This window comes from Chenopodium album, chromosome 1, assembly GCF_948465745.1.
Source record: "Chenopodium album chromosome 1, dcCheAlbu1.1, whole genome shotgun sequence".
NCBI lineage: Eukaryota > Viridiplantae > Streptophyta > Magnoliopsida > Caryophyllales > Amaranthaceae > Chenopodium > Chenopodium album.
Genome location: NC_137834.1, coordinates 4,907,253 through 4,925,549, shown reverse-complemented (window position 1 = coordinate 4,925,549; position 18,297 = coordinate 4,907,253). Strand labels below are relative to the sequence as shown.

The following is an 18,297-nucleotide window of genomic DNA, read 5'->3' as shown; positions in this document are numbered from 1 at the left end:
ATTCCTCCTTGCTTACATAGTTCAAAACTCACATAAAATAAAGAAATGGCATTTCATCTCTTCTTTCTCTTCCTCTTAATCTCTCTTCTTTCCCCCATTTTCATCCACTCCTCCCATGTTAAAGATCCCGAACTAGTAGCACGTGAAGTACAAGAGTATGTCCTTATACTTCTCGAATTTATAATTAAACGTGTACATCACACATAATGCAATACTTAGTGGTCGTTTGGTTCATATGAAAATAACGTGAAAAGTTGTTATTTTAGAAAGTTGACAGCTATGCTGATAGTCGTTTGGTTTACAAATACTTTTGTATACACTTTTAAGTAAAAACTTCGTCGTAAGTAAAACTCTCTAAAAATTGCAAATTTTTTGAAAAAAGTGTACCTTCATACAATAAAGTAAATACATATACTAATAGTTCAATTGAATATAGAATGTTACACCTACAATATACATTCTTTTTTTTTGGGGGGAAATTTTACAATGTAATGAATGTACATGAGTTTACACTAATGTAACACATTTTTTCTCTTATAACAATGTTGTAGGAAAATTATTAATGCAACTACAAGGAGGAATTTGGGATACCTATCATGTGGGACCGGAAACCCGATCGACGACTGTTGGCGGTGCGACCACAAGTGGTTTAAGAACCGCCAACGGCTAGCGGATTGTGCCATAGGGTTTGGCAAGGGTGCTCTCGGGGGCAAAAACGGAAAGATGTACGTGGTCACGGACAAGGGGGACGATCCAGTAAACCCTAAACCCGGAACCCTAAGGTGGGGTGTGATCCAAGATGAGCCATTATGGATCATATTTGCTCATGACATGGTGATCAAACTAAAGGAAGAATTAATGATGAACTCATTTAAGACAATTGACGGTAGAGGGGCCAGTGTACATATTGCTGGTGGTCCATGCATAACAATACAATATGTTACAAACATTATAATACATGGTTTAAATATACATGATTGTAAGCGTGGAGGGAATGCTATGGTGCGGGACTCCCCATCACACTACGGGTGGAGGACGATATCGGACGGTGATGGTGTGTCCATCTTTGGTGGGAGTCATATTTGGGTTGATCATTGTTCACTCTCTAGTTGTACTGATGGTTTAATTGATGCTATTCGTGGTTCAACTGCCATAACAATCTCTAATAATTATATGACCCACCATAACAAGGTTATGTTGTTGGGACATAGTGATTCTTTAACTAGGGATAAGAATATGCAAGTTACTATAGCTTTCAACCATTTTGGTGAAGGGTTGGTCCAACGGATGCCGAGGTAAAGCTTCTAAAATTCTCTTGTTGTCTCTTTTTCTCGAGTGTGTTGTTTGGATTTAGTTGTCACGTTACTGATTTAGTTTACACTTATAATGCGACAGTTGTATGAGGTGAACGCTAACTTTTTTATGCAAAATGGGGAACTTGGGCAGGTGTAGACATGGGTACTTTCATGTGGTGAATAATGACTATACACATTGGGAAATGTATGCAATTGGAGGAAGTGCAGCACCTACAATAAACAGCCAAGGCAATAGATTCCTTGCTCCTAATGACCCAAATAACAAGGAGGTATTTTTTATCTTCAAACTCAAATTAGAAGTTATGTTTTTTCAAGTATGTCCAAATTTTATAAACTAGTGTTTACTAGGGATAGAGATCAAACTTGACACCTAATTACCAAAATTTGATAGAAGTTGTTTTCATATACATAACTCTTGATATTTTTAAAATGATAGGTCATAGATTGTTACAACTGATTTGGAGAAAGTATTTGTACATTTTAAAATCATATTAAAAAAAAAAAAAAAAAAGTCTGCCGGTTTAAGGGCTAAATAATAAATTACCAATCTAGATATTATACGATGTGATAAAATATTTATATTTATAACTTGTTAATGGATTGCTAGCTTTGGTTGAATATTTATTGTAGGTAACAAAACGAGAAGAGTGGCCACAAAGTGTATGGAAAAAATGGAATTGGAGATCACAAGGAGACCTAATGTTGAATGGAGCCTTCTTCACTTCTTCAGGAGCAGGGTCTTCCTCAAGCTATGCTAGGGCTTCCAGCTTAAGCGCAAGATCTTCTTCGTTCGTAGGATCGATCACCATGTCAGCTGGTGTACTGAACTGCAAGAAAGGCGCTCGCTGCTAGAGCAATATTATTACTGTATTGTACTAAGCTCCCCCAATTGTATTTATCTAAAAGGGGAGGGGTGAAAATTATTGATTTTACCCTCTTTCGGAGTAGAATTATACTAACACAACTTCAGCCTGCTTCTGAAGAAATTTTAAGAAGCAAGAGCAGATGTGTTGTTAAAGCTCATTTTTAATTATAAGAGTGATTTTTCTTTCCAAAAGACTGCTTTCACAATTGCTAACCCTGCAATTTGTCTCCAAATTCGATTTGTAGTTCAAGATTCATTTAGCACAGATGATTAGATGTATACAACGTTATCCCTAGATCAAGCGAATCAACAAAGAATAATAAACGCTCACAAAAGGACACCCTCGACCAAACCATCTACTAACTATCATAATGATATCAATCCTAAACAAAAGATTAGGGCATATACAGGAAATTAGCTCTCCCCTCATCCCCATATAAGTGTTTGATTATGCACATAAGGTTAATAATTAGAAGATATTGCATTGGCATTTAAAGTTAACACGATCACATCGAAAGTAACTAGATAAACAAGCAGTCCGATGGTATGAAACAGAGGAATTATAACTATAGTTTCATTCATTTCATTCATCCATCCATCCACATATACTTCGTATATAAATGGGAGCCTCATTCATCCACATATACTTTGTATATAAATTATTTTTTTTTAAAAAAAAAAATGCAATCGATATACCAAAATTTTTGAGGCACAACAAATAACAAAGGACAAGTCAAAGAATTACTACATATATAGATCTATCTATAAAACATGAATTCATGACATTCAAACTTGTGGGATGCAATAATGGGGTCAGATCTCACATGGAAAGCAGCATACACAGTAATGCCATAATAAATAATCACAAGACAAATTCCAACCACAACTTTATCCCTTATAAAATTCACATGAACATTTGATGCCTTAGATTTTGCCTGCTCCTAAAAATTAAGCAAACTTACTCATTCTGCCTTTATTATGAAATCAGACTCTGACAGCTTTATCCTCACATAAAATTGTGCAGAAATGTCAGTAAGCCAAGATCTAGCTTCACAAAGCTAGCACTTGTTACTCCATTATATACGGAATACATAATATTATGCAGAAATATTAAGATTTAAAGATGAAGATAACAATAAGCCACAAATAAACATCTATATTGATCAGAAAAGACAGTCTAACTGAGAATACTCAGAGAAAAAGATTCGACATACAAAATTTAGGGGCAAACAGAGTTTCAATTCATTGTCATGAGAAACGTTCCATTTTACGCCACAAAAGCATCATCAAAGACCCAATAGAATGACACCTACGCTTAAGAAGGGGGAGGACTCACACAACATAACCTAAATTACATACTATCAAAATTCAGATGGGGTAATGACATCATCTATCTTCAAAATCATCTTCACAACCTGGGTAGCTAACAAAATCTGCTGCTGCTTCCCGATCAAGGTCTCGAAAACATACTGCTCACGCATGTCGTTTGTGCCAACGTCATTGCAATCTATGCCCAAGTGAGTAATGTTCTCCTGCACAAAAGGCAAGGCAAGACCAGGGACTCGGTTAAGCTTTCAATTCATCAAACTTGAATTTAATCCCCCGCAAAATGCAGTAAATTCTCCTACATTGCTCACACTTTCCACACAGATTATATGAAAAACAAAGTTTAAAAATAAAGCAAATATAATGTCACATTTTTCCATAAGAAACGCCAAAAGGATTTAAACTGCACCAGTTCCCTAAAAACCCAAACCATGTTTAAAAAATTAAAAATCCAACTGCTCCTACAGCAGGTCATTACCAGCATAGTAGCAAGAAATTTGTCAAGGAAGCATATATAATTAAAAACACTAATATACTCGTAACTGTATCTGCTGTATGGCTACTAAGAAAAATCATGGACCCCTCCTTTTCTGATTTATCGGCCTATGAGCAGCATTCTCACATAAGAACTTATGCATCATAGCAATTTCATACTAACAAGCATGCACTCAGTAATCCATTAAGGGGGTGTTTGGTTCATCAAGTTGGAATGGATTGGTATGGAATCCCATACTAGAGAGGTATGGATTCTAAAACCCATACTAGTCCAAAGTTGTTTGGTTTTAGTGTTGGAATGGATTCTATCCTTCATTAATTTAATGGAATGTGAATCTTATGGGGAGGGGTAGGAATGGGATTCCATGGGTATGGGGGAGAGTTAGAACCCCTGGGTATGAAATTCCATTACAAAAAACCTCAACCAAACAAAAAACTAGATGGAATGGATTCTAACTCCATTCCAACCCATTCCAAATGATCCAACCAAACGACCCCTAAAGGAGAGTGGAAGAGTCTCATGAAAAATCATACTTTTTGTTAGGATAGTAACATGGAAGAAAAGGGAAGAAAAAGGAAGGAGAGGAAGAAGGTAACATTTTCCTTCCAAATCTTTCCAACATTGGAAGGATTTGATTTATCAAGGGGGGAAATAAATCCTTCCATTTCCCTTCCCTTCCCTTCTACCAAATGCTATATAAACACACGGGAGTGGATCCCTTTTCTCTTCTCTTCCTTTCACTCCAATTTTCTCAGTCCAAACAAAGTATCACTGTTAGGGAAGTGAAAATTAAACACCGATATGAGGTATAACATGATGCACAGCACATTTGACAGCAGAAAGAATATCCACTTGCCAGATCATATGAATTTTTTTAAATTTTATGCATCTTTCTTACATATGCTCATTGAATTACGAAAATGAAAGTTTAACAGTAGGAACCTTAGATGAAAAACACAGGATTTAACTCATCAGCAATTGCAGATATACTACATTGCTCTTTGAGGTAGCAATTTTGTAACTAATTGGAGATTCTTATTTTAAACAACAGATGTGCAAGGCTCCCTGGTTAAGCAATTCTAAAAGAAAGGCCTTGATCCACAGTCTCTTTTTAAGCATAAAAGCAATTCATCAACTAAAACGGTAGAAGATACAAAGTGCCACACAGCCAGTTACCTTGATTTGCTGATGTTTCACAGCAGACAGTGTTTCAATAGGCTGAAGACCACTGTTTTCAGCAAGTGCCATGGGAACTGCATCAAGAGATTCAGCAAAGGCCCTGATAGCATACTGCAGATACAGGAAAAGACAGTTAAAAATAAATGAAAGTTACAAAACATTCAATATTCAAGGTAATATGTTAATACCTGCTCAACTCCTGGAAATCGATCAGCACCCGCCTCTACAGCAAGAGAACAAGCAATTTCAGCAGAACCGCCACCATACACAATAGAATTGTTGCGGATTAGGTTCCTTGCAACACAAAGTGCGTCGTGGATGCTTCTCTTTGTCTCTTCAATCATCATTTTGTTACCTGCATCATAATGTTAAATAAGCAATTAGCACACACAGCACAAATGCTAATGTTTATTTAAACAGGGCAAAAACCCAGTTAAAAGAAGTACATGCACATAAACTTACATAAGCCTATTTAGGTAAAAAAAAAGAGATTGAAATTGTATCAGATGTGAACTAAGTAAGATTTAGAACAGAGACATGAACCTACCGCCACGGATAAATATGGTCACAGCCTTTGAATTGGCACAATGTTCAATGTACAGCATTCGATCTTTTGTGGTACCAAAAGCTTTCTCACGAACCAACCCGGCCTGAAATATCAGGACTATGTCAGGGGAATAAAAGAAAGGCCACACAGAGAACTTCAAAAAAAAAGTATTAGCCTTCACTTATAAGTCACATTATCTGGCATTGAGAAACTTGAAAAGATTTAAGCAACACAATTTCACATTTGAATAAAAGTACAAAATAGGAGTAATAAAATATAGGTCACATTATTGATTACAGAAGAATACAATACGAGATTAGATGATAAACGTTTACTCAGCTGAAAAGATTTATAACACGAATCAATACTCTAGTTAAAACTCAGCTTTGTTGAGCAAGGCATGGCTAATGAAACATTCAGGTAGCTTTTAGCAAATTGTCAAACACTAGGGCTACGAAACGGGCCAGTTGGATACCCCTAACTACAATCTCACTGAAAGTTATCTGTTCATCAAAATAAGAGAATTCAACCCTCTTCATAATTCATATATAATCACAATAACTCAAAAGAATATTTCAGTGAGGGACATCTAAGACCACTGCCTCAAAACACCCTTCCATGATAAGCTAAGGACTTAACAATCATTTCACGAAAGGTATTGACTGAAACCTATGTCGCTATGGCTATTGTTCCACAAAATTGAAACAATTCAACAAAAACAGGAATATATTATAATGCCAAGCTACATACTAATAAGAAATCCATAAACAAACAAAACAAGGATCACGCTTGAAGGAGTTTTTGTTTGAGGCTAACAAAGGAAATTACAAGATGATACTAGACACATCTCATTGCAGCAATCATTATGACATCAATACTTAAGCAAAACGGACACATGTTAACTTCGAAAAGAAATTAAAACATCTCAGTTAAAACTATTATTCAAGAAGCTTTAGCAAAAGGGGCATTTGTACCCGTCCCAACTTTTCAGGAGTCAATTCTTGAAATCTGGGGACAATTCTTCCTCCTGAAAATATATAGAATTTCCAAGTAAGTACAATCCAACTAAACAAAGGTCAAAACCATATTCTATAGCAAGAAAAAGGCATAATCACACACCGGTGGCAATAGCAATAAGCTCCAGCTCAACACCTCCAACCCATCTGACAGCAGGCAAATTCCTATGCATCAACAAATGGTTTGCTTCATCATCGAAACCCCATTGACAGATAACCAAAGTTGCACCAACATCCTGCAACTCACAGATCCGCCAAATGAGAGATGTGTATTACAAAAGTGCACATCCTTGAAAGCATAACATACTCCTTCAGACTCTAAGCATCTCAGTCATCAAACAGAAATAGGCATAGACATGCTGCTCATGTCACAATTCACTTAACAGAGGACTTTTTTTCATCAGAACATAGAATCAAAAGACTGAACCAGAATAAGACTTAAAAAGAAACTAAACAAGCCATGATCTAAAAGAAGGAATTAGCTAAATGGATATATCTCCAGCAGACCAGCAACAGTAACCCTTACGAGCTACGACCAATCGACCATGCATAAAAGCGCTTGGCTTCCTTGCACATCCCGACCCAAAAATGGGTAGGGATATAGGATGTTTAAAAAAATTTCACAAATTGTCGTAACTAGAACAGAGTATGTGCCACCATACATATTATCATTCAAAGAAACAGCAAAATTATCAAACATATATATGATGTCTCAGAACCCACCTTGCACTTTTGAACCATTTCATCAAAGTAATGTTGCTCTTGTTTGCGTAATGTCTCAAACTTCTCCACAGTGTCAATCTCAACCTTATGCTTGGTTTTTGGCTTTGGTGGCTCAAAAGGGCAAGTTAAAATTGCTATATTAGCATCTTCAATTTTTTTCGGCATTTGAGGGTGGCTCATGTCCTTGTCCACAACAATACCATAGATGAGTTCAGTATCTTCAAGTTTACCTCCCACTTTCCCCTCTACTTTAATTAGATCAAGATTAACATCCTTCCGCTCCAAGTCTGCAACAGCCAAAACCGCTTTAACCGCAATCTCAGCCAAACTGCGCTTACAGCGATTTACACTGGAAAAAATAAAAAAAGATGTAATTTTAAGTTCCTGACAGTCAAATTCATCAAGAAAACCACAACCACATATATAAAATAATAAGTCATGGTAAGTATGATAGCCAACAGGCCCAACATAGGGGCTCTTGCAGTCATGCTAGATGAATGAGCAGAACTCCCACTAGCTAAAGCCAAGGATATACTTCTTTGGTATCATATGGTTCCGATAATAGAATATCCATTAGACCAGATTACCAAAGAAATTTTGGCATTTGACTTAAGTGCAATATAGAACTTATTCCAGAGGAGATCTCCAAGCATTTTAAAGTCATAGTTGTCTCTAGGGAGCATATTGGCAGTTAACACTCAGAGAGAAGTGTTGGTTATTAACTGTCAGAGAGAAGTGCCTCCAGGGGGGAAGGTGGGCTGAGAATTTCACAAATCAAACTTGTTAAGACATTGCAAATCAGCAAGAGTCCTTTGACTAATTGAATAATCACGTAGGCTTCCAAGAGTTAAACCTCACACCATACACCCTATAAGAACAACAAAAAATCTAGAAGTGACCGGCAACTTGATTTTGATATGCTCACATTGATTTCAACGTCAGCTAATAGAAACAAATATTATTGAGGATATAATTCACATGTCTGGGCTGAGCAGGAAATAGTAGATTTGACATGAGCAATACATGGTGGATTTAATATGAACAAGAGTTTGTGTAATTGACATGAGCAAGGCATAGAGGATTGAACATAACCCATAAGCACAATTACCTAAATAAATTAGCAATATAACATTCCTCATATTACTAAATATAGGCTGCATTAGATTTGAAGTCATTCAACAGTTAATCTCTAGGACACAACCTTAGCCAAAACTGTATTACAACCCTTCACTAATAAATTTTTTTATCCCAACCATGAGTGATATGAAAAGTTTCATAATATAAAATACTATATTTAGAATGTGACCTAATGTTTATATTTGATAAAGCAGTATTAGTATATATATCACGGTACTAAGGTCATAAATTTCAGGGCGCTCCAACTACTTTCTCTATTCTTCATTTATCTCAGCAGCTAGCTCCTAACTCAGGCAATCATGCAACATCAAGGTTTGCTTAATTTATGGACACCAGTACGCTTGGCAAATGGAAATCAATCAGACTGGGAGTAAAAAGTCATAGCCACTTTAAAATACTAGAAATAATGACTCATGAGAAGGATAAGTAAGCATACATTTTCGAAGACAAAGTAGTCATGCAAGTCTGGATCAAAGGCTCTACATCGGTTTCTCCAAATTCGAATTTATGTGCGATCTTCTCCAGATGTTCAACAGCGATCCGAGAAGCCACTTCATATCCTTCAGCTATTCTAATAGGATGGATACCACGATCTAAGAGATTTTCAGCCTGCTCCAGAAGGGCACCAGCCATGACAACTACTCCAGTAGTGCCATCACCAATTTCATAATCCTGACTGCGGGACAATTCAACCATCAACTTTGCAATTGGGTTATCAACATCCATCTGGTCCAAGATAGTAGCACCATCATTTGCTGAAAACAAGGATAGCGTAAGTGTAAGAATCGTGAATGGAAAAACAAACTTGCATAAAATGACATACCTTTACATTTCAAAAGTCTACTACAGTGATGAACAAAACTATAGTTGAATGTAGTTTTAAGATTGATTACTCTAGACAGTCTAGAGTTAATAATTGATGTACTATAATTTAATACAATATGGACATGGACAACACTTCATCTAGAGAAAATATAACTGTCAATAAGTAGTATATTAGGATCCTTCAAACATTAGATGCTAGTCCTCTATTAAAAAAAATAATCAATAATTTTATTGTCTTAAAAATAGAAAAAGCATAAACAGCCAGCCATCCTGAGATTTAAGCTTGAATAGGTTAGAATCAGAAGTTGAACAAGCTCATTGTCCCCCAAACAAAAGGACCAAACAACATATTAGAAATGTACCCAGTAGATCAAAAGAAATAGCTGCTAGAGAAATGAATCCATATGGATGAACATATGTTCAAGGAAAACAGGTCAAGTTGATCAATAATCTCCCCAGCTATAACCCAAACCTAGAGGTGCATTCTAAAACCCTAGCTCATCCCTGTTGCAAACCTCGAAAAGCAATACCCGTAAATCTTAAGAGTTAAAAACCCAACTTCTCCATCAAAAATGCATATGAAATCATTTATATTACTAAATAAAAATGTAATTAATTGAAAAGTTCATTGGAGAAGGCCGCATTTATCTTCTCATTTGCTAAAGTTAAGATCTTTCTAAACCCTAGAACATAACTAATCCCAAAAGGATCCTTCATTCAATATCTCACATTAAAGGCAAAGCACATCAATTCTAAGCTAGTTGTAAACATCCCAATCAATTACTATAAGCAAGCATTCAACTAAGTACAAATCCCAAATCCCAACACCCAAAACCCAAACCCTAGCACTAATCTGAATTCAAAATTATACCTGTTGAGTTAGAAATCAGACCATAAAATCACCCAAAAAAACCCTAATTTGAAAACAATGATTGCACAAAAACATCTAAAACGAGTGAAAATCGGATTAGACAGAAAAAGTAACTGATAACAATGTCACCGTCGGGAGATTGGAGCATCTTGTCCATGCCCTTAGGACCAAGTGAAGTACGAAGAATATGAGAAACCGCTTTTCCAGCAGTTACATTAGCTTTCACAGCCTCTAATCCACTCAATCGAGCCTTCTGTTCTTGCTCCCTCAATATTATGAATTGCCGCCCCGATTCATCGAATGCCGCAAACGACATTTTCGCCTTTCGAGATGAATCGGAACAAGATGATGAAGAAGAATAACAAGCAATGAATTTTGAGAGAGAACAGAAATCGTGTGAATTGTACAAAATCCGAAAATATGAAAATGAGAGAGAAGTAGAGAGATTTGTAGAGCGTTCTAACTTAAGAATAGTACGGTGTTTTATGGATCATCCGACCCATTTTTAAGCTTTTTTGTGACCTAAAACTAAAACCCAACTCAAAACTTTTTTTTTTTTTTTTTTGAAAATAAAAAAACTATGAAGTACAAACTCAAACTTAAAACTGTTTTTTTTTTTTTTTTTTTTCCCAAGAGCTTAAAAAAAAAAAACTAACTAGATGGAGTTCGATCTCATTTGTTCAGTGAGATGCCCGAAAACCAACTAAACTAGTGGACGTCCACAACAGCCGAAAACCAAACCAAAACCCTAGAAATATCTGAATCCAAATTTGAAATAAAAAATAGGAAACAGATCAAAAATAAAAAAGCAAGCAACACATAGAAAAGAAAAGGAAAAGGTAAGGGTAGTAACTGATAGTGATGTCGCCGTCGGGAGATTGGAGCATCTTGTCCATGCCTTTAGGGCCGAGAGAAGAGCGAAGGATGCGAGCGACGGCTTTACCGGCGGAAATGTTGGATTTTTGAGCTTCTAAACCTCTTAAACGGGTCTTAGATTCTTGCTCCCTTAGTATAATGAAGGGACGTCCGAATTCATCGAACGCCAACGCCATTGTTGATTAGTTGAGAAGGATGTGATTTACCAGAATTTGAGGAGAGAGAAAAAGAGATGGAAGGTTGTGGAAGCTCCGAGAATGGGAGCGGGAGAATGAAAAAAGAGGAAAGAGAGTTGGGCGGAGTTACTTAATAGCAGCGCCGCACCGCTGTAGGGATGAGTGGATGGCCGATTTGTTGGTCTACTTTGTTCTGGATCATCCCATACCCGTTTTCTCTTTTTCGGATCTTATACCCAATTTCAAACCTTTTTTTTTTATGCTCCTAAAAAGCATGTATAAAAATACAACATGCATGTACGAGTATCATTAAGTATGATTTCATCTACTTCGTATTTGTTTTTTTTAAGGGAATTATTTTTTTAATTAATAATTTCATTAATTTGTTTACAAATTCACTTATTACTTTTGGGTTTAAAACAATTAAATTATACTTTATTAATTTATTTATTTATTTATTTTTGTCATATTATACTAGTAATGAGAGGAAATAGGTTTAGAACGAAAAGTCGAAAAGGCTATGCTAAATTACAGCCATTTTATGACAATTATTTTACGTAGTAAGAAAAATACATAAGGTACACGATACTACGTATTCATGAGGCTAAAGCTACAAGATACTACGTATTCATGAGGCTTACTGGTTTAGGGTAAAAGGAAGTGGTACATTAGCTTTAAAAAACAAACAAAAAAAAAAAATCATCCAATTTTCTAGAAGATCAAAGACAGTTAGGAGTCCAACCAAAGTTACAAATTCAGACTCCAGCGTTTCCAAGTGATCCTCATCAATGTCATGATAATTGATCTTCACACAAGTATTATGATTGAATTTTGCGGAAAAGTTGTGAGAAACCTTTTACAAGATCAAATACTACGTAAGTGAAATATCACCTTTTTTTTTTATATAATAGTTTATTATGATAAAATACCTTATAAATTAGAGTACTGTAAGTTTTATTTTAAATGACATAAGAACCTGAAGTACAACTTCATGCCAAATTGTAAACATTCCAGCAAATGCAATTAGGAATAGCCAGTAAGCCAGGTATAAACAAAACCAGCCAATAACAAAAAAAAAAAAATCTGAGTTTCATTTGCACAAAGCTACTTAGTGCTTAAATTCACGATTCTAGTCACTAGACAATATAAAAATCAAACGTGAACTATGCACAAATTCAAGCGATTCTCAAATTCCTACAAGGCTATAATACGCATTCTAGACAGAAAAATATGGCCTTTCTGCATTCTTCAAATTAAATGCGACAGCAGGGGAGCAGGACACAAAAAAGAACACCTTAAACAGATGAGAGCCTAAGTAAGTTCCACATTTGCAGAACACTTCATCCACAGACAAAAGACCTAATTAATCATATGGAATTTGGATGTATGCAGCATCGCACACAAAGGGAACATCAGCATACATCCCCGCGAGAGCACACCTAATACACTCAAGCACGGTGAACAAGTAACCAAATGCCACAGCTGTCCAAAAATGCATGCCAAACTTGCCCCAGTAAACTGCTTGAGGCATCCAACGGCTGACAGTACCAATAACCTGCAAAGCTATCTCGAGCAACATTCCCATCACAACATGAAACCTGAAGAAGTGGGGCCACTCTTTTCTCCTAACGATCCCGAGGTAAGCAACAAAGAAATATGCCATGAAAAACCAGGGTGGCAGCCTTCCAATGGATCGGAGGAAAGGGTATGTTAGAAACTCAAGGTCCTCAAGAAAGGGATGAAGATGATAAGCTGTTTCTGCATACATCCAGGTCTCATGCAAAGGCATCAGATAAGGAAGGCAGGCTAGGGTTCTCCACCACCATCGAGGCTTCTTCATCATCTGAGGAAAGCGGAAACTATAAGGAACATCCTTTGCTGCTCGGGGTACCATGGAGTGTCCTCTCCTTTTAGGTAAGAGAGGAATAGTGTGTGACAGCCCACCATGCTCTCCACCCAAGAGAGGAGTCGATGAAGCTGAAAGATGAGAAGACAATGAAAAACCTGCCATTTATCGATAAATAAAGATGTCAAAATCGGAAATAACAAATGACCAAGCAGTGAGTATGATCGGTAAGCACCACAAACAACAAATTGCATATGAAAACACGTAAATGGACCATGATTAGAACTTGTTAGATTCTTTTGCCGGGTACTAGCAACCCTCAACACATGAGATAAGATTCTCTCAGCATAACTTTATATAGTTTTATTGCTTGTCTGAGCCACCAAATACCTTGATGATGTGTTTAGATGATGAACTTACAATCTAGAATTGTCCCAATGCCAAGCACAGCGTGAAAGGCCCATTAAATGATGGATTTGAAATTAAAATCATTACCCTGTCATTTGAAATCACAATGCCCCTCAACTGCTCTATTTTTTCTGTACAAGCCCACTCCTCAAGCCTATAGCACAACCAAATGCACTCTCCCCCTTCTCTCCACTCCTAAACGCCATTATCTCTCCATCCCATCTCCTCCACCCTCACTGCAATCACCACCAAATACTCCATCGTTTATCAAAGCTAGAACCTGATGTTCCTCTATTCACTAGATACAGTTGATGATGCAGAAGCAAGAAAAACAGCAATGTGGGCGGAAGCAGTGCAGATGAAGTTAACATGACCAAGGGAAATCATATTGTGGAAAGAGAAAGAATTGAAAATTTTCATTGCCTAATTAATTGTAGAATCAAAATTCTGGAAAACAAATTTCTAGTACGGAATACGGAGTATTTGAAATGAAATGTGAGTTCCCAGATGCAATCTGATGACTATCAAAAATTCAGAAGTATTGTTGAAAGTAAAACCAAACTCGGGAAACAAGAACAAAATTATATACCTGTAGGATGATTCAATTTCAGCGCCTCAGTTGGTCGACATAGAGCTCTGACATTGGTTAACGCAGCCTTTGCAGGTGAAGGAGCAGGTCTTGGCCGGGAAGCATTACAGGAAATAGGCTTATATGGTCTGAAATTCATACTGCATCCATTTATGATCATTCTCTGACCTAGTTCATAAGTTTAAGCACCCAAAACAGAACATTTCAAACATCAATTATGGATCTGGACACCTAGGGAAGACTGAGATGAAACATATCAGTCTGAGGATTTAAAGTGTCGTAAAATGACAAAGCTGAAGTAACATTATGAATCACAAATTAGACTGAAAAGAGCGCGCTCCTACAGAAATGCAACAATTGTCGACTATAAGGTTTAATCTACACTTCATCGAGTCTCAGTTTCTAGGATCCCATTCTTTTTTAAACGTTTTCAATTTACACATAACAATAACAACACATCATTTCAATCATGGAAAACTGATAATGCATAAAACAAGCTGATAATTCATGGAGTCCCAACGCACAAAAGAAGCTTTAACTACAAAGGCGGCATGAAATTCTTGTCTTGGAATAAAATTAGTTCCCAAGCGAAGAAGGACATTAATCAAAAACTAATCAAACGTTTCAAAAATTAGTTCAGAAACCAAATAGCAGATACAATTATCCATCGCTGATAGAAATTTCTATCAACACATCAGTACTCTCAAACATCTACAAAATTGGAAAATTTACAGCATTTTGCAGAATTTCAGCTCCAATGTCAAGCAAAATATGTTTCTTAAACCACCCAACACCGAATTTGAGCCCAAATTAAACCACCCACCTCCTTGAACTTGCACACAATCAAAATTTCCAGCTTTGCTAATTGAATTACATAAAATTAATATTAAAATTCAGAAGTTAACAGAATTACCGAATACGAAGTATAATACTAATTATTCAATATTCAAGATGACAAAAAAAAATAATCGAATTGCAGATGGAAGGTCGAATACAATTGCAGCAAAAAGATGAAAAGTGTGGTGATTTCGACCACATAAAAGTTCATAGACATAGAAATTACAGAAAAATAGAATTAATGAAAACCCTAATTGACATTGAAAGTAAAAAATTGAGCTGAAATTAGAGTAGAGAAAGTGAGGTCAGTTACCAGTGTGAGTGAGAGAAGTGTAAAAATGGAGGTTAATGAAGACGATGAATAGTGAAGTAGAAGAAAGAGGAAGAAGAATTTAAGCAGTAGTTAGGGTTTTGGGAAAGCAGCAGCATACATGGTGATAATGGTGAGATTGGGGATAGGACTCCGAGAATGAGAGAGAACGAGAACTCGAACAACTACCGTAGAGGGTTAGCCAAATTTCGGTTTTTTTTTTTTTTTTTTAAACGACAACATTTCGTTTAGCAATAAGACGGACTATAATTACGAGTAATTTTATTGTAAGACGGTCAATTAAAAATGATATTTATAATTTTTATGGATTCTTAATGAGTTAAGTATAAAGCTAGGGTCTAATTTTTTTATTTTTTCACCTGATGGGACCTCTCACTTTTTTTTTTCAACTTTTGGGACCTCTAGTTAACTTTCTAGCCATTTAACTCATTTTTAATCCACCGGAAGAAAAGTAAGTCCCTTAATGAACTATTTGATCCAAAAAAGTTAGTCCCCCTCATTAACTTTTTCACAAAATAAACTAATAAAGTCACCCCATTCATAAATAATCATCCGCCATATAAAAAAAAAAAAGTATATTCCAAATATGCCGATGAAAAAAAAAAAAAAAGTTGTAACTAGCCGTCACTACAACAAATCTTCACTTGTGCCACGAATTATGCCACGAGAATTAAAAATTCGTGGCATAATTAATTTCATCTAGTCACGGTAAAAATGAATTTCAGAAGAAAAATTTATGCCACAGGAATATTTTCCCGTGGCAAACTTTATATTTGTGCAACGAATAGTGCTTTTCCCATGGCAAACTTTACATTTGTGCCACGAGTAACTCTTCTCCCATGGAAAACTTTACATATGTGCCATGAGTAGTTTTTCCCATTACTTCTTTTTCTCGTCATCCAAATTTAATTTTTCAATCTAGGGTTTTATCCTAATTAGTTACTAATTATTTTTATTTTATTTTTTTTTAAAAAAAAACTTTCAAACTGATTAGATTATAATTTAGAAATATGTAGTTGTACATAGTACTCCGTATATTATACATCGTACAATTCAGTTTATTAAATTCTTCAAATTTCCAACTTCAAAATTCTCCCGGTTCATATTCTCGCAACTGCAAAATCTCACAAGTCAAATGACACTTTTGGCTACGATTTTGTCGATCTGCTAAAAATTCTCACTCCATCATTGGTAAGTTTGATCTTAATTCAATTTGTTTACATGATGAATTTGGTTGCACTTAGCGATTAGTTTGGTAGTTTTTGTTTCTTGTCCCATTTCTTTTTATTATTTTGATTGTTATTTGAAATTTTAATTTGGAATAAAAATTGTTTAATTCGTAGCAAAATCTAATGATTGTTCTTGCTAAAAATTAAGATTTAAATTCGTGAAATTCCGATTGCCTGATTTTAATAGTATGCTTTCACGAATTTTATTAATTTATTTGAAGTTGTAATATGAAATTATGATGCAAAATTAACCTGCACAAGTATTTATGAGGGGACTAACATTTTAGAGGGGATAGGGATTTATTTTCTTTCTAATCATTTTTAGGGAAATAACTTATTTAACCCAAGGGACTAACTTATTTAACTCAAGGGACTAACTTTTTGGCCGGATTCTACCCATCACCCATGAGGTCCCAAAAGGTGAAAAAAAAAATGGGAGGTCCCAAAAGGTAAAAAAATGAAAAGGTTAGACCCTAGTTTTATACTTAACTCTGTTTTAATGGATAACTTTAACTTGTGAATAACGTATTTGAATTCTAATGTCTAAGTACATGTTATAAAAGCTAATATTCCCTTCGTCCCTAAATTACATTCCTCTTTCTAGCATTTATTCCTCACATAATAGAGAGAAAGAGGAATGTAATTTAGGGACGGAGGGAGAGAAAGAGGAATGTAATTTAGGGATGGAGGGAGTACTTTGTATGATTAACGGATTAATATAACACTCGTACATTATTAATAGAATGTGGAGTAAAAGCTAACAAATGTCCTGGGGCATTAAATAAGATAACCAAAAGTAAACATATTAAATTAAAATAAAAATTTATTACATCGATTGACGCGTGATTTTAGCAAGCTTTATCAAATTAAAACCACTTTAGGAAACATTTTAGATATCTAACACCACAGGGGCGTTCATTAGCAATATCATTATATATATATATATATGAGTAGTATATTTTTAATTGCTTTAGGAAAAGGAGGGGTCGTGTTGGGTGGGAAAAGGGAGAGCGTCCGGCGAGGGAGCGGGAGGGTCTGGGTTGGGGTTGTCGGTGAAGGGGGGGCTATTGACGGGGAGGGGGAGTTTGTTAACGGGGTGGGGGTCTTGTTGGGTGGGGTTTATTTTATTTTTTAAAAAATTAAACTAAAACATGTTTAAAAAAAAAAAAGAATATTTAAAAAAGCTTTCAGTCACATAGCGACACATGTCATAATTAAACTACTAAACAGGTTATCAACCGGTTACATACATTCTATTTTGAGCAAATGTAGTCAAAGGTTAACTTATTTTGGAATAATCAAAATGTCGTTTTATTTTTGGAAGATCTACCAAATATCAAGCTCTTTTTGACAATTTTCTCCTAACATTACCCATACATAAACATTTGCAATTCTAAGCTATATAGATAGTAGAAAATCGAAGATGAATTTACTTGTAAACTTGTACTCCATATAATGCTAATAAGGAACAAACATAAAGTATTATATTATGCATAGCCCTAACGATCAACAGTAGTACACCTGTTGTACCATGCAATTCGGCAATAACCTTCACAATAATGTTACAAAATTATTTACATCAAGCCAACTTAAAAATAGAACAACGAAAAACCAACTAATGTGACCCCGGCAATGGTAGACACCTCAAGATTGGATGCACCATTCTTCTTAGTAGGTGATGATCCGTCCGTAGAGGGGTCAGTT

At 35.7% G+C, this 18,297-nt stretch overlaps 3 protein-coding genes across 6 annotated transcripts; 1 reads left to right on the top strand and 2 right to left on the bottom strand.

The window, feature by feature from the left end:
• On the top strand, nucleotides 1-2,373 carry LOC145637642 (putative pectate lyase 5). The gene is made up of 4 exons (XM_081688836.1): nucleotides 1-155; nucleotides 552-1,295; nucleotides 1,447-1,585; nucleotides 1,947-2,373. The coding sequence occupies exons 1-4, from the start codon at nucleotides 46-48 to the stop codon at nucleotides 2,166-2,168; spliced, it is 1,215 nt and encodes a 404-aa protein (XP_081544962.1). The 5' UTR covers nucleotides 1-45; the 3' UTR covers nucleotides 2,169-2,373.
• A 944-nt stretch (nucleotides 2,374-3,317) lies between these two features.
• LOC145640718 (T-complex protein 1 subunit epsilon) lies at nucleotides 3,318-11,502 on the bottom strand. 2 transcript variants are annotated; one of them, XM_081691955.1, is made up of 9 exons: nucleotides 11,155-11,502; nucleotides 9,042-9,360; nucleotides 7,469-7,817; nucleotides 6,849-6,981; nucleotides 6,704-6,756; nucleotides 5,730-5,832; nucleotides 5,371-5,537; nucleotides 5,180-5,293; nucleotides 3,318-3,713 (listed from the first exon to the last, which is right to left on the bottom strand). In XM_081691955.1, the coding sequence occupies exons 1-9, from the start codon at nucleotides 11,351-11,353 to the stop codon at nucleotides 3,543-3,545; spliced, it is 1,608 nt and encodes a 535-aa protein (XP_081548081.1). In that variant the 5' UTR covers nucleotides 11,354-11,502; the 3' UTR covers nucleotides 3,318-3,542. The 2 variants fall into 2 exon arrangements, with proteins under 2 accessions (XP_081548081.1, XP_081548077.1); XM_081691951.1 differs by lacking the exon at nucleotides 11,155-11,502 and adding an exon at nucleotides 10,416-10,726.
• A 743-nt stretch (nucleotides 11,503-12,245) lies between these two features.
• LOC145640729 (protein TIC 20-I, chloroplastic-like) lies at nucleotides 12,246-15,560 on the bottom strand. 3 transcript variants are annotated; one of them, XM_081691964.1, is made up of 3 exons: nucleotides 15,347-15,560; nucleotides 14,197-14,437; nucleotides 12,246-13,357 (listed from the first exon to the last, which is right to left on the bottom strand). In XM_081691964.1, exons 2-3 carry the CDS (start codon nucleotides 14,354-14,356, stop codon nucleotides 12,717-12,719), a joined length of 801 nt encoding a protein of 266 aa, XP_081548090.1. In that variant the 5' UTR covers nucleotides 14,357-14,437; nucleotides 15,347-15,560; the 3' UTR covers nucleotides 12,246-12,716. The 3 variants fall into 3 exon arrangements, with proteins under 3 accessions (XP_081548090.1, XP_081548086.1, XP_081548099.1); XM_081691960.1 differs by having other exon boundaries at nucleotides 14,197-14,364; XM_081691973.1 differs by having other exon boundaries at nucleotides 14,197-14,359.
• Between the last annotated feature and the right edge of the window lie 2,737 nt (nucleotides 15,561-18,297).

Bases quoted from the DNA above. Each gene is read 5' to 3' on its own strand.
- LOC145637642 (XM_081688836.1), top strand. From the start codon at position 46: ATGGCATTTCATCTCTTCTTTCTCTTCCTCTTAATCTCTCTTCTTTCC. The intron at 156-551 runs GTATGTCCTTAT...ACAATGTTGTAG, and splicing joins GTAGCACGTGAAGTACAAGA to GAAAATTATTAATGCAACTA. The intron at 1,296-1,446 runs GTAAAGCTTCTA...GAACTTGGGCAG, and splicing joins TTGGTCCAACGGATGCCGAG to GTGTAGACATGGGTACTTTC.
- LOC145640718 (XM_081691951.1), bottom strand. From the start codon at position 10,617: ATGTCGTTTGCGGCATTCGATGAATCGGGGCGGCAATTCATAATATTG. The intron at 6,982-7,468 runs GTGGGTTCTGAG...TGTGAGTTGCAG, and splicing joins AAATGGTTCAAAAGTGCAAG to GATGTTGGTGCAACTTTGGT. The intron at 5,538-5,729 runs GTAGGTTCATGT...ATTATGATGCAG, and splicing joins GACCATATTTATCCGTGGCG to GTAACAAAATGATGATTGAA.
- LOC145640729 (XM_081691964.1), bottom strand. From the start codon at position 14,356: ATGATCATAAATGGATGCAGTATGAATTTCAGACCATATAAGCCTATT. The intron at 13,358-14,196 runs GTATATAATTTT...GATAAATGGCAG, and splicing joins GAAATTGAATCATCCTACAG to GTTTTTCATTGTCTTCTCAT.